We start from the raw sequence: 15,070 nt of genomic DNA on the forward strand, positions 1-15,070 counted from the left end.
AGATCTATTTTATGAAATTGTCATCGCCTGGTCAAAGTAAACCAGGTTACATAGCTGCAATACCTTGTGACAGCTTAAAGGACTAAATTCCACGAAGGTATCATATTATTGATAAAATGCAGCAATATCATTAGCAATAGATTGATTATATTAAACATAATAGAATATCTAATCTCATTCCTTATTTCAAAACAACAATTGGAAAGCATTGTAGTTCAATCTTTATACCATTGGGGCAAATTTTAAAAGGTAGAATCCTGACATGGACTCTTTCTTAAGAGGGCACACTGAACAATTAAGTTTGCGAGTCAGCACACCCTGGCCGAAATTTTCTGTCCCCGTTGGTGTCAGGCATCATGATGGGCGTGAGCAGACAATACGGCGAGAAGGCCAAAAATCAGTTTCACGACGGCGTGAAACCGTTTGCGATCATCCACTCCACCTACCAACAGCGGGCTGTGTTTCCCACTGCCACATGTCGGGAACATTATTTTAATACATCTGCATCTAATTATAAGTTCTGCTCGCCGGAATCATCCCCTCACGTCAAATTTATCACGCACGTCAGTGGGAAAACATGCCGACCCAGAACATGTCTGCACAAGTGTGATATGCAGAAGTCGGGACTTACTGTTAGGGCCTTGCTCAGATCGCAGACACCCGAAGAGCAGAAGGTGCTGAAGCCCCATAGTTGCCAGACCCTGGAGGAACACATGCATCACATGCTGGGTGGATCCTCATGGACATGGCTCTGCTGCGAAGCAGCTAATGGGAGGTGTGAGGTCTCCGTTAGTGTCTGGGGTCTGCTTCGGGACATCAGGGTCTTGGCCATGGGCTGCTGCAGATGATCGGTGAGGGGGGCAGAGAGGAAGGTCAAGCTGTGAGTGGAAGAGAAAGGTGTACTCGGAACGGCGGTGGGACAGGAAGGTCTAAGTTTGACTGGGAGAAGATGATGTACGAGGGGACCGGGGAGTGGGGGAGAGGTTGAGAGGGTGGAATAAAGGTGTCAGTGGGGGTGAGGTTAGGAGGGAGGGAAGGAACGAAGGTGTTGGGAGGGGTGAAGTTTGGAGGGGGAATGGAGTATGGGGGAAGGACGTGTAATGGGGGAGAATGCGGCAACTGGGGAGGTAGGTGTGGGGAGGGGGAAGGTGTAAGGGAAGGAGTTCGGAAGGAGGAAAGAGTCCGAGGGCAGGAAAGAGTTTGGAGGGGGAAAGAATCCATTGTGGGGGAAAGGAATCCGGGGGGGAGGAAGAAGTTCAGGGGGAGGAAGGAATTCGGAGGGGGGAAGGAGCCAAGGGGAAGGAAGGAGTCCAGAGGGGTGAAGGAGACCAGGGGGGAGGAAGGAGTCTGAGGGGAGGAGGGAGTAGGGGTGGAGGAGGGAGTAAGGGTGGGGAAGGGAGTAAGGGGGGTGATGTCTAGGTGAACGTACAAGGAAGGGTTCTGTGGAGTCGATGACTGCTTCTTGGGGAATGAAGTGAGGGTGGGTATGGTAGGAGAGAATACCGAGTATGAGAGGAGGCAGAGTGATCCAGTAGGGTGGAAGAGTGAGCGTGCAACAGTAGCAGTGGGAGGGACAGTGAGGGAGGTTGGTGGGGACTCAGAGGCAGATACGGACCCTGAGGGTGGGAAGGAGGAGGTCAGGGAAGTCAATGTGGATGGGGGTGGGATTCTCAGGAAGGTAGGGAACGTACAACTTCACCTGGACATCCTGGAAAGAAAAGGGTTCTGGTTGGTAGGTGATGGTGGGGAGGTGGAAGGTGATGCCAGGGGGGTCAACAGTGATGGGCGAAAAGACATGGGTGACTGGGGTAGGGGAAAGGACGGAGGAGCTGAAAACAAACCTTATAAGGACCATGCTTCTGAAATCAAAACTGAGAGGAGCCTTGTGTTGGACAGGGAGGTGTGCTGCATCGAAGTCCAATCAGTGGGTGGGCAGAGATGCAGGTCAGCTCAGATGGACAACTGAAAGAGAACCCCAGCAGGTAGCATTGAAAATTCTCGGGACAGTGAGATGAGTGTGATGGAAAAAGGCTCCACATGTGTGGGAGAATGCTTGCATGAGGCTCCGAAAGGCCTTGCCACACACACACCTCTCCCTCCAGAATCACTTGTGGTCCAGCTGAACTGCTAGTGGGTGGGGATGCAGTGGGAGGACTTGCGAAGCCTGTAAATGAAGCTGAAAGACAACATTACACTCGTGAAAGTGAATATATTTGCAGATTATAAATGACAAAGTTTGTTCACCTGTGCAACCACCTGTGATCAGGAATTCTTAACATTTCTAGGCCCACCACTTCTTCTAGGTGCTGCCCTGACACCTGGATCAGGGGTGCAGGCAGCCTGTGCAATGGTTGGCCTGTGGCCTCTGATGATTCCAATGGATAGCCGAGGCCTTGAGGACCCTGGTATGCTGCATCTGCAGTGACAGAGGATGAGGTTAAGGGGGGGTCACAAGCAAAGGGAGCTGGGATGGAGAGGACAGCCTCTGAGATTCCTGAGTGGATGACCCAGGGCTGTCCAGCAGCCGCTCCTCCTCCCTTCGGGTAGTGAGTGAGACATGGACTCCTTGAGGGGAAGGAGCACCAGGAGAGATGCCGCAGTGCCCTGTTTCCCTTTTGTGTTGCCACTGCAGGAACTCACCCATGGCTACCACAATGGAGTTCAGGTCTGCGTGCATTTCCGCGTTCTCGCTGGACAAGGGCCTCCATAGCATCTGCCATCCTCCCCATGGAGACCTCCATACGTGCAGATTTGGGCACCACTTCACCAGAAAGCAGGCGGATACACTTATCTGACTCACATGCCACTCTGTAGAGGGCTTCCAACAGCTCTGTGTGATTTTCCCCGCCTTCTGCTGGCTCTGCGCAATGCATTGGAAGGCCAAATTCAGAGGCTCGTCATCTGACTCAGACCTCACAGATGCCGCTTCCCCAGCAGTCCTCCGAGTGCCGGGGAGCTCGGCTGAACCTGCCTCCTCCTGCTGTGGACATGTGTCTGTGCGGTGACCATCAGATTGTGAACCTGTGCCTGCGCTAGATCTAGGTCCACCGAGGTGCGTGTCTCTGCGCTGACGCAGGGTGTGGGTAAGCACTGTGATGGGTCTTCCAGGCTGCTTAGTTCCAGTTCTTCAATGGAGGTGTCCTCTTGACTGGAGGTTAGGATCTGGATGGAGCTGAGGGACTGGATGGCTGAGTGTGTTGATCGCTTGGCAGAGCTCCCTATGAACCAAAGTAGAGATGATTAGTGCAGGGCAGCACAGTCAAAAGCAGGTGGGAGGGCACTCACAGTTGTGTTGAGAGAGGGCTGATGTGGTGCAGGTTCTTCACGTGAGTGTTTGCCACTGACTTCACAGTTGCCGCAGGCACGGTCCATGCCCTCGCCAGTCAGCAAGCACGCTCCTCAAAATGAGTGAGGGTCTATTGTGGGCCACTCCACCACCAAGCTGGATCCTCTCCCTGATGTTGTGCGCCAGCTTCTCTTGCATGAAAACGAATGGAGAGAGTGTGAGCAGAATGCATGGCGCTGCATGGAATGTTAGTGAGGTGAGTGACACAAGATGAGGACGCGAGCTCCAGAGGATATGAGCCTGATGGAGATGTGAGGGCATGTGTGAGAGTTAGTGATGTTGTCCCTTGAGGTGTGAGATCCCTGTGGATGTGTGATGGGTTTGTGAGTGTGAGTTGAGAGTGACTTACCCGGGTGGAATGGATTCATCCTCTTCCTGCACTGGATGGCTATCCTCATTTTGCAGGGCATTGGCAATTTCCACTGCTACCACCGCCTCCCATGCTAGATTGGTGATCTCGCTTGCTAGTCTTTGCCCAGAGAGGGAGTAGACGACATCACGGCAGGCCTCCTACTGCGTCCAGTTTGTGCTTGAAGGAGGCGTCGCTAATTTGGGGGCAGCATATTTGCTCCCATTTGGCAGCCATCAGTTCCCAGCAGTTTCTGACCATTTGAAAAGTGCTAGGTCTGTACAGGGGTGTCCTTTAAATATGGCGTCCAGTTTACTGAAGGCCTGAGGTGACTGCGGGGCGGGCAAATCAGTTTCTGCCCAACAGTGACCTGGGAATGTTTCCCAGGAATGAATTGTTAATGGAGTGGGATGTGCCAGGAATAGGATGATATGGTGTGAAAAGCCCCGGGTGGAGTGGGTATTAATTTATTCTTTTTTCCAACTGCAACCACACAATGCAAATCTGGGATGATTCCGCCCCTATTTGTGATTCTCCCAATATTGCAGATTATATGGCCAGGTTATCAGCATGAGATAAACTGACCACAACAGCTGATTATCTGACCTGACTTCCTAACAGTCACTAACACATAAACTTAATACTTTTGTGAGATCTATACTTTTCAGTTATTTCTGTTGAATAATATAGACAACTTGGTGTGAGGCGTAGATGCCACACTTGTAACTTTGTAAGTATCAGTCTTGGTATAGTGATAGCCACTAGTAGCTCAGAATCAGGACATGCTTTCAAGGCTAACTCCAGTGCTTGCACATAAGCTTTGATATTAACTTCGAGTAGAACTGATGGGCACCTTCATGAGGGAGGCCCAACAGGATCAAGTGCCCTTCAGGCACTTAAGTGGTCGCTGTGAGGCCTTCCCTGGGATTGAGGTCCTTGATGACTCAAAACGTCAGAAAGCTAATCAGAGGCCGGCAGTTCCCCACTGCCAGCTCCAGTCGCAGTGGTAGTTGCTGCCGGCAATGCATCCACCAAAAGCCCAGGATCAGCTGGGGACCCCAGACTAAAGGAGAATGAAGGTGGAATGGGGGTCGCAAAGTATGGCTTGTAGAAAAGAGCAGGGGGATTTTTCAATGGTCAACCCCTGTCCATAGCCTGACTATGAAGGAACCCCATCCTCTCCTGCTGGAGGCCTCTGGCATACCCAGTTGGGTTTGCTGGATGGCCTTCTGAGGATGTGGGACAGCCATCCAGCCTCCATTTAAATCCCTGAGCCACCACTAGATTGCAGTGGACTCCAAGAATGTTCTGCCTGTCGGGTGGGCAGGCCCAACCCAATCTCTGGCAGGCAGGGAGCCGGTCCCCGCCGGAGAAGCGGGCCCCACCGCCATTTTATGTGGGTGGGCCAATTAAGGCGGAGGGGGGATACCCCAAAAGCAAGAGTGCGCTCTTTCACGCATGCGCACAAAAGAGCGCACATCTCCCTGAGGCTGTCTCAGGGAGATCGCTGACACTTTGAAAAATATTAAAAATAGAAAAAAAAATTCCCTAACATGTCCCCCTCATGTGACAATGTCACATGAGATGGGACATGTTCATAAATTACAGTAAAACTTTATTAAACTTTTTAAAACCCTGCATGAAACCTCATCCCGCCAGTGGATGAGGTTTCATGTTTTTTCTATTCCCCGCTGGGGCTCCTGGCCTGCCCACCAACCTTAAGGTTGGACAGGCAGGTCCTTTAATTGTTTAAATGATCCTGTCAATGGCCTCAATTGGCCATTGACAGGTCAGCGGGCGGACAGCTGATTTTGCTGCGCCCCCACCTTCCTGAAAATTTAAATGGGGCGGGACGATGTCGGGCGTTCCCCCTGATGTCACCCCATGTAATTTTACGCGTCGGCGAGCAGGCCCCACCCCCTGCTCACCGACGGCAAAATTCTGCCCAATGAGTGTCAATTGGCTTAGTAATGAGCCTAATTGATATCCCACCATCGGGAATCCTGTGACAGCCCCTTCCATGCTCTGACTTAATCTGCATCACCGGAAGTTTGAAGTGGGCCTCTCCCGTGATTAAATGGACCTGGCTGCCATGTTTCCCGTTGTGATGGACTGCATTAAATCCAGCCCATCATGTGGGAAACCCAGAAGTCAGTGAATCTCTTCTGAGACATTCTAATGTATTATCATTTTATGTCCAGTTTGGGGTTGATTACACGGCAGCAGGTGTGGTGTGGACCCGCATATGATCTCAATTCCAATATTTACAAGGTTAATTCCAATTTGCAAATTGGAGGAGATTGGAGTTTGAAGCAAAAAAAGACAAGGTGTGACAATGGATTTAGAACTCACAAGGGTAGCACGCTGCTTTAATTGCACCTCCCTGCATGCACTGCTGGAGTTGTGAGATCAACGGTGTTTCATTGTCCCTGGTTCTTGGAGATGTGAGATTAAAGACCTGCCAGCCACCTGCTGACACAATTAAATATCAATAGCCCAGGTGGCATGCAACACGCTGTCATGCTGGCTTGATTTCAACAGCGAGTGAGATCTGATCATCTTCAACATACTTACCTTGCCAGTATTAATTTATATCTTTTCTCTCCACCAGGGTCTCCAGGCAAGCAAGAGTCCATAGACCTCAAAGATGATGAATCCTCAGAGGACCTGATTCTTTCTGAAGATACACTGTGACAGGAATCATGCAAGCCATGCACTCGCTGCACGGGTTTCTCAGAGTAGTGTCCTCGGCCCAGCCATCTTCAGCTGCTTCATCAATGACCTTTCTTGCATCATAAGATTAGAAGTGGGATGCTCGCTGATGACAATGTTTAGCACCATTCGTAACTCCTCTGATACTGAAGCAGTCCATGTCCAAATGCAGCAAGACCTGGACAATATCCAGGCTTGGGCTGACAAGTGGCAAGTAACATTTACGCCACACAAGTGTCAGGCAATGACCATCTCCAACAAGAGAGAATCCAACCGTCGCCCCATGACATCTAATGGCATCATCATTACTGAATCCCCCACCATCAAGATCCTGGGGGTTACTATTAACCAGAAACTGAACTGGGCTAGCCATGCAAGTACTGTGGCTACTTTGGAATACTATCCACTTGCCTGGATGAGCACAGCTCCAACAGCACTCAAGAAGCTTGACACCATCCAGGACAAAGCAACCTGATTGATTGGCACCCCATCTGCAAACATTCACTCCCTCCACCACCGTGCATAGTGGCAGCAGTGTGTACCATCTACAAGATGCACTGCAGGAAATCGTCAAGGCTCCTCAGACAGCACCTTCTAAACCCATGACCACCACCATATAGAAGGACAAGGGCAGCAAACGCATGGGAACACCACAACCTGAAGTTCCCCTCCAAGTCACTCACCATCCTGACTTGGAAATATATCGCCATTCCTTTACTGTCGCTGGATCAAAATCCTGGGACTCCCTCCCTAACAGCACTGTGGATGTACCACATGGACTGCAGTGGTTCAAGAAGACAGCTCACCACCTTCTTCTCAAGGGCAACTAGGATTGGGCAATAAATGCTGGCCCAGCCAGCGAAGTCCACATCCCGTGAATGAATTAAAAAAATGTAGATGACATTGGATCTTGAACAGGAAATACAGGAAATACTGGATGATCTTTAGTATGTTGTATGAGTGGAATTCTTAAAGAATGAAATAAATATATTTGTGGAGAGTGGAGAAATGACATTGTATTGCCTTATTTAAAAAATGCCCATTCTACATTATTTACACTTTTGTAATTTATTTGCTGTTTTGGCAGAGATGCTCTATTACAGAGCCAATTATAAATAGGTTAAAAAAGTATCCAAAAATTTCAAATGAATGCATTAAGTCTTCCCATATTGTTATCCTGCAGGCACTGTCATTTCAATGCTAGAATCTTGTTTTGATTATGTAAAATAAAATGCTTCACTTGAAATTCAATCCATAAAAGGTTTTTAACTATGGAAGTACAACACCCCTGCCCGACCATAGGCTGCAGCTATTCAAGAAGGTGGTTCATTAGTCCCTTCTCAAGGTCAATTAGGAATTGGAAATAAATGCTGGCCTTGTCAGTGACGCACATGGTGGAATCGTCCCAGACGTTTTACCTATTGGCCTTTCACACCGTACCATCCCAAACCCACTACGTTAATTACGCATTCGCGGGATACATGTCGTTTCAATGACGGGTAGGCTCCGATTATCCTGCCACCTCGCCATTTCATCACGCCAGGCACCACATTTAAAATACAGCCGCGTTCAGTGCTTCCAGCCCAGGATTGAAGCAAAGAAGACATGGTCCCGAAGGCAGGAAGACTGTAGCCCTCAAGTGCCTTCTAGACACCATGGAGGCCTGCTGTGACATCCTCTCCCCCTACTCAGGCCGCAAGAGGGGCAGCAACATTACCACTCCAGCTTGGTGGGCAATGGCAGTGGTGATCAGTGCCAATGTTGCACAGAAGACATTAGTCATCCATTGCATACAGAGAATGAATAATCTCATCCATGCAGCCAGGGTATGGCAACCATCTCATCACACTAAACTCGCACACACTCAAGCCCATCACACAGTCACTGGCATCTCACTCACTGCCAGCTCAAGAGACATCACCACCCATTCTCACACACATACCCTCACATGTCCATCTGGCCTCATCTCCTCTGGAGACTGCCTCCTCAGGCCTCACCAGCTTGAGGCCATTTGCACAGATCAACATGTGCCCCCACACACACCCTGGGATACCCTCCTTCCCCAGTCCAGCCCTCATCCTGCAGCCTCTTCCCTTGCCTGAGGCCACTTCCCCACTTCCCCAAGCAAGCCCAGCCCTGCAGCCATTGAAAAGCCACCCACATATGACTGATCTGGTAGGTACAGACCTACCTGTGAGCTCCCCTGTAAGTGATGTGGCGCTGTCTGTGAAGCCTGGCGCTGATGGTTGCGAGTGCTGTCCGAAGCAAGGTAGGCAAACAAACCTTCAAGTACCGAGTGAAGTGCGGCCCACCAAGTGCACGCTTTAAATATGCTGTTTTGAAATATGTGGGCATGTTTTCCTGCCAACAATCCAGCAGGGTGAGTCTGGTGAGCTGGCCTTATATGCTGATGTATCACAGTGAGGTTCCCAACGTTGGATGGTGGTGAATGTGGCCCGCCATCGCCAGGCTAAGTAGACGTTTGCAAACCGGTTTCACAACTGGTTTTACTCTTTTTAACTTTATAACCTAAACTTGGGTGTAAGGAACAGCCTCATAAAGTTTGCAGATATGAAACTTGGCAAAATAGTGGATAGTGACTAAGGATAGTTACAGATATCAGGATGGTGAAATGAACAGCAGATGGAGCTCAATGCAGAGAAATGTCAACTGATGCACTGTTGAGGGGATTAATATAGAAAGACAACACATTATAAATGGCATGACTTTCAAAAATGCAGATGACCAGGGAGACCTTGGTGCCCATATACACAAATCCTTAAAGGTGGCAGGCAGGATGAGAAGGTGGCTGAGAAAGCAAATTGAGTTACTCTGGTTTATAAATAGAGAAATTAAATATAAAAAGAGATCATGTTAGTGCTTTATGGGCAGAATCTTTCTCTAGTCAGGCGGGCGCAAGCCTGTCCCGAACGGGAGAAAAATAGCACGCGATGAGTATCCCGATGGTGTCGCACACCAGCTCAATATTTCAGTCGGCAGGTGCGCGCAAGTCGGCAGCGTACCTGCTGATAATTAAGAGGGGTGTTAAGTCCATTAATTAATTAATTAGATTGAATTTTTCCCTGCCCATCCAACCTTACGGTTGGCGGGCGGCGAATAGGCCAAGCAGCCTGCAATTTTGCAAAACCTTATCCACGGGCAGGGATTAAAAAAAATAAAAACTTTTAAAACTAATTTTTAACATGTCCCTGCTCATGTGACAGAGTCATAAGAGGGGATATGTTTTCCTTATTTTTCAACTATTTATTTTTAATGTTAAAAATCTTCAGCTCCCTGAGGCAGTGCTGTTCCTTCAGAGAGCTTTCACTGCATGCTCCCCTGCACCTGCATCGACTTCTGCACTTGCCCTCCACCCCCATCCCACCGAGGCATCACTGAGCTTTTCAGTGTCGGAGTCGGAGTCGGGGCCCGATTGTGGGTGGCGGTCAGTTTCACAGCCGCTCCAGGACCAGCCCGTCGTGCCCACCCAACGAGGTAAAAATCTTGCCCATATAAATCGTTGGTTAGACCTCAGCTAGAGTATTATGGAGAATCTAGGCATTTAGGAAATACGTAAAGGCCTTAGGACACAGAAGAGGTTTACCAGGATATTACCGGGGATAAGGGGCTTCAGTTATGAGGAGAGGTTGGAAAAGTTAGAACTGCTCTCCATGGAGCTAAGAAGTTTAAAAGATGACTCAGTAAAGGTTTTCAGATGATGAAAGGTTTTATTAGAGTAGATAGAGAAAAACTATTCTCTCTGGCAAGCGGGTCAATACTTGAACACAAAAGGGAAATGAGGAGAAATGCTTCCACTCGGAGAGTAGTCTAGATCTGGAACGGTCTGTCTGGAAAGGTAGTGGAAGCTGATTGCATAAATAATTTTAACAGGGAGTTGGACAGATACTTGAGGATAAAGAACTGACAGGGTTATGAACAAAGAAGTGGGAATATGAAACTAAGCATGGCTGCTCTTTAAAAGAGCCAACACGGGCCAATGGAGCAAATGGATTCCTGCTGTGTAATTCTATGTGACGGCCCTTGGATTGAAATGTATATACAATCAATAGCACTCAGAACCCTGGAATCCAGACAAGTGAAAACAACTGCCCATTTATTCTGCTATTGTCATACTTTGAGAAACTGACTTGCCTGCCTTAGACATTTGTGTGCAGGCAACTGACGGACTCTAGAACTGAAAGGAGTCAGAGATAAAGAAATTGGGGGCAGTGGTGATGGTCTTTACATTTATGGGCAAGGCATTCTTTGGTGTTAAAATTCCCCTCCCCACACATTCTTTCCAGCAGCCACACTGAAAAATGAACAATGATATTACCTCCAAGTCTAAGCTCTCTCTGCAGATCACTTATGTAATGACATGATTAAATTCAACACAACTGGATTCCCAGCACATACAAAGGGGGTGCATATTGAAGATAGGATTACAAATCTATTGCCCCACATCCCCACCAATTCTTGTACCCATGCTCTTTCAAATGAGGCTTCCTTCCCTACCTCTCAAAGTACAAATTCACCCATAATGTAGGGAGTCTTGCTCCATGCACTTAACTGTCAAATTGGCACTAAATTTGGATTTGGGCTGCATTTACAATATAACTGTAATGTTGTTGTGTGCTGTACAGCTTTAATAACTTCACAAAGTATATGTGCTGTTGAAAACTATCATGACTTGGCTGATAGTACATAATCTTCCTGCATTTCTAGAAAAGCTTGTGGCTCACTCTGAGACCCGACCCTTGTTCGATTTGTTTCTAGTTTCACCCTATGATTGTACAAGTGAATTCACAAGAAAAAAAATGCACAGTGGACACTGGTATTTCCCCTTCCTTAGGAAAATTTGTGAACCATTCAATTTCTGGCTAGCTTTGTTGAAGGCCCTACTCAATAAAAATGACTAAGAACCCCCGAAAGGTGCAGCCACTTACCTGAATCACTCATTGACCGTGGTTCTAAATAAATAACAAGGAAATAGAAAAGAGACAATAAATTTATTAGGAATTTTATCATCTGGACAACATTTTTCAAAAGAAGCATTTAATAACAATTAAGATTTACAAACTAAAAATGTAGCTTTGCAAATTTTAATTCAGTTGAATCTGCCAACCATTTTGGAATGGTTTTAAGGCTAGAAATTTGAAAATATTTCAAATGTGTTGTCAAAAAACATATTTTCAAATCAGGAACAATGGCATAGGGATAATGTTATGGGACTAATAATCCAGAGTCCTGGACGAATGCTCTAGCGACATGAGTTCAAATCTCGACAGGGAATTTTAAATGCAATTAATACATATGAAATAAAAAGCTAGTATAAATAATGGTGACCATGAAATTAACTGATTGTTGTTTTAAAAACCCATAATGCTCTTTAGGGAAGGAAATCTGCCATCCTACCTGATCTGGCCTACATGTGATTCTAGACCCATAGCAACGTGGTTGACTTTTAACTGCCTAATGAAATAACCCAGCAAACTACCCAGTTGTATCAAACCAATACAGAAAAGTCTAAGAACAATAAACTGGGGACACCAGTCAGTATCGACCTAGATATCGAATATGACACATGCTCCTAAGTCAATCTTGCAAAGTCCTCCTCACTAACATCTTGCAACTTGTGCCAAAATTGGAAGAGCAGGCCAAGAGACTGGTCAATTAATAATCTGACGTAGTCATACTCGCAGAATCATACCTACAGCCAATGTCCCAGACTCCTTCAGCACCATTCCTATTTATGTTCTACCCCACTGGCAGGACAGATCTACCAGAGGTGGCAGCACAGTCAGAGAGGAGCGGCTCTGGGAATCCTCACAATTGACTCTGAAACCCAAGAAGTCATCAGGTCAAACATGCATAAGGAAGCCTCCTATCCATTACTACCCTACCACACTCTCCCTCAACTGATGAATCAGTATTCCACCATGTTAAACACCACTTGGAAGAGGCATTGAGGGTAGCAAGAGTACAGAATGAAATCTGGTTGAGTGGGGGGTGGGGGGGAAGGAATTTCAATATCCATCACCAATTTGGCTCGGTAGTGAACTTGGTACATAATGATGCTAAGCCATGAATGATGTAGCTGCCAATTTGGGCCTGAAGCAGGTGTTGATAAAGCAATACGAAGAAAATACCCTTGTTCACCGATCCACCTGTTGCAGATGCATCTATCCATGACAGCAATGGTAGGAGAGACCACCACACAGTTATTGTGAAGACAAAGCCCTGTGTTCAGACTGAGGATACCTGCCATTGGTGTTGTGTGACACTACTACCTTGCTAAGTAAGGTAGATTCAGACCAGATTTAGCAGCTCAAAACTGGACATCCATGGAATGCAGTAGGCCATCAGCAGCAGAATTATACTCCACTACAATTTGTAACTTCATGGCCTGGCATAGTCCTCATTCTAACATTACCATTAAATCAATGAGGTGCCAAAGTAGTGAAACTACAACACAAGACTGCAAGCCTGCTAAACAGCAGAAGCAGCACATTATAGACAAAGCTAAGTGATCCCACAACTAACAAATCAATAAAGGCCAATGTGCCATTTGTCTTCTTAATTGCTAGCTGCACCTTCCTGCTAACTTTCTATGTTCCTTGTGTACGAGCACACCCAAGTGTCCCTGAACATCAATATTTACAAGTTTCTTTTAAAAAATATTCTGCTTTTATATTCTTAAGACCAAAATGAATAACCTCCTCACATTATACTCCATCTGCTATTCTGCTGCCCACTCACTTAACCTGTCTATAATTCTTTGCAGTCTTTCTGTGTCCTCTTCACAACTTACATTTCCACCTAGCTTTGTTGATAGCTAAGGCCCAAAAACTGATCCTTGCGGCACTCCACTAGTCACAGTCTGCCACCTAGGGAATGCCCCATTTATGCTTACTCTTTGCTTCCTGTGCATTAAGCAATCCTCTTGCCATGCTAATATATTAACCCCAATTCCATGAGCACTCATCTTGCCTATTAATTTTTGGGAGGCACCTTATCAAATTCCTTTTGGAAATTCAGATATACTACATCTACTGGTTCCCTTTGCCTACATTGCTTGTTACATCCTCAAAGAACTCTAATAAATTTGTCAAAACACAATTTCCCTTTTATAAAACCATGTTGATTCTATCTGATCATACTATAATTTTCTAAGTACTTTGTTCAGATTTCTTAAATAATAGATTGCAGCATTTTCCAGATAACCAATGTCAGGCTAATGGCCTGTAGAAAACAGTTCCTTGTTTCCTCCCTCCTTTGTTGAATAGCAGTGTCACATTTGCTAACTTCTAGCTTGCTGGGACCATTCCAGAATTTTGGAAAATCATTGCCACTGCAGCTATCTCTTTAGAACCCTAGCATGTAGGCCATCAAGTCCTGAGGGTTTTGTCTGATTTTAGACCTTTAAGTTTCTCCAGTACTTTTTCTCTTATATTAATTTTCTTAATTTCCTCACTTTTTAGCGCCATGGTTACCCTCTAAATCTGGCATGCAAGTGGTGTCTTCTACTGTGAAGACAGACACAAAATATTTGTTCAATGTCACTGCCATTTCCTCATTTCCCATGATAATATCTCCTACCTCTGCTTCTAAGGGACTAACGTTTACTTTTGCTACTCTCTTCCTTTTATATACTCTTACAATTTGTTTTCATATTTCTGGCTATTTCACTCCCATATTCTATTTTTTCCCTTTTTGATTAACTTTTTGGTGGCCCTCTGCTGGTTTCTAATACACTCCCAATCCTCAAGTTTGCTAATGTTTTTTGCAACCTTATAAGCCTCATCTTTTAATTTAACACTATCCTTAACTTCCTCAGGAAGCCACATATGGATCTTTCTTGCTGAGATCTTGTTTTTCAATGGAAGGCATTTTTGTAGAATATTTTGAATTGCTTCTCACTGTTCATTTACTACCATGCCATTTAGTCTATTTTCCCAATCAGCCTTAGCCAGTTCTCCTCTCAAACCTATGTAATTAGCTTTTTGTTTAAGTTTAAGATTCTTGCTTGTGATTGGAGCATGTAGCTTCAAACTTAACATGGAATTCGAATGTATTATGATCACTATTTCCCAGCGGGTCTTTTACTATGAAATGAGAAATTTACCCTGCCTCATTACACAGTACTGGATTCAAAATAGCTTTATCCCTTGTTGGTTCCACAAATTATTGCTCCAGGATACCGTCACAAAAACAGTCTACAAACTCATTTTCATTTGACTGATCCAGTCTATATATGGAGAGTCTCCCATAATTATTACATTGCCTTTGTTATATGCTCCAATAATTTCTTGTTTAATGCTTTGACCAACAGTATAACTATTTTAGGGGCCTACAAAATACTCCAATCAGTGTTTTCTGACTCTTGCTATTCCTAATCTCATACTTGTACTGATTCTACTTCATGATCTTCTGAGCAAAGATCCTTTCTCACTAATGTCCTAATGTCGTTCTTTACTAACAGGGCTACCTCTCCTCCTTTGGCATTCTGTTTGTCTTTTCAAAATATTGTGCACCCTGGAATATTTATTTCCCAACCTTGGTCACCATGTAGCCATGTCTCTGTAATGCTGATAAACTATTTACTGCTATTTGTGCCACTGGTTCATCTATTTTATTGCGGATGCTTCACGCATTCAGGTAAA

The 15,070-nt window shown here is 45.9% G+C and overlaps 1 protein-coding gene across 3 annotated transcripts in view; it reads right to left on the bottom strand.

The window, feature by feature from the left end:
- mypn (myopalladin) overlaps positions 1 to 15,070 on the bottom strand; it is a 451,051-nt gene that overhangs the window by 219,739 nt on the left and 216,242 nt on the right. For all 3 annotated transcript variants that reach the window (XM_041210119.1, XM_041210117.1, XM_041210118.1), the window contains exon 8: positions 11,354 to 11,377. In XM_041210119.1, the coding sequence (XP_041066053.1) occupies positions 11,354 to 11,377 (24 nt within the window). The remainder of the gene's footprint in view (positions 1 to 11,353; positions 11,378 to 15,070) is intronic.

The sequence above is a fragment of the Carcharodon carcharias genome, chromosome 17, assembly GCF_017639515.1.
Source record: "Carcharodon carcharias isolate sCarCar2 chromosome 17, sCarCar2.pri, whole genome shotgun sequence".
Taxonomy (NCBI): domain Eukaryota; kingdom Metazoa; phylum Chordata; class Chondrichthyes; order Lamniformes; family Lamnidae; genus Carcharodon; species Carcharodon carcharias.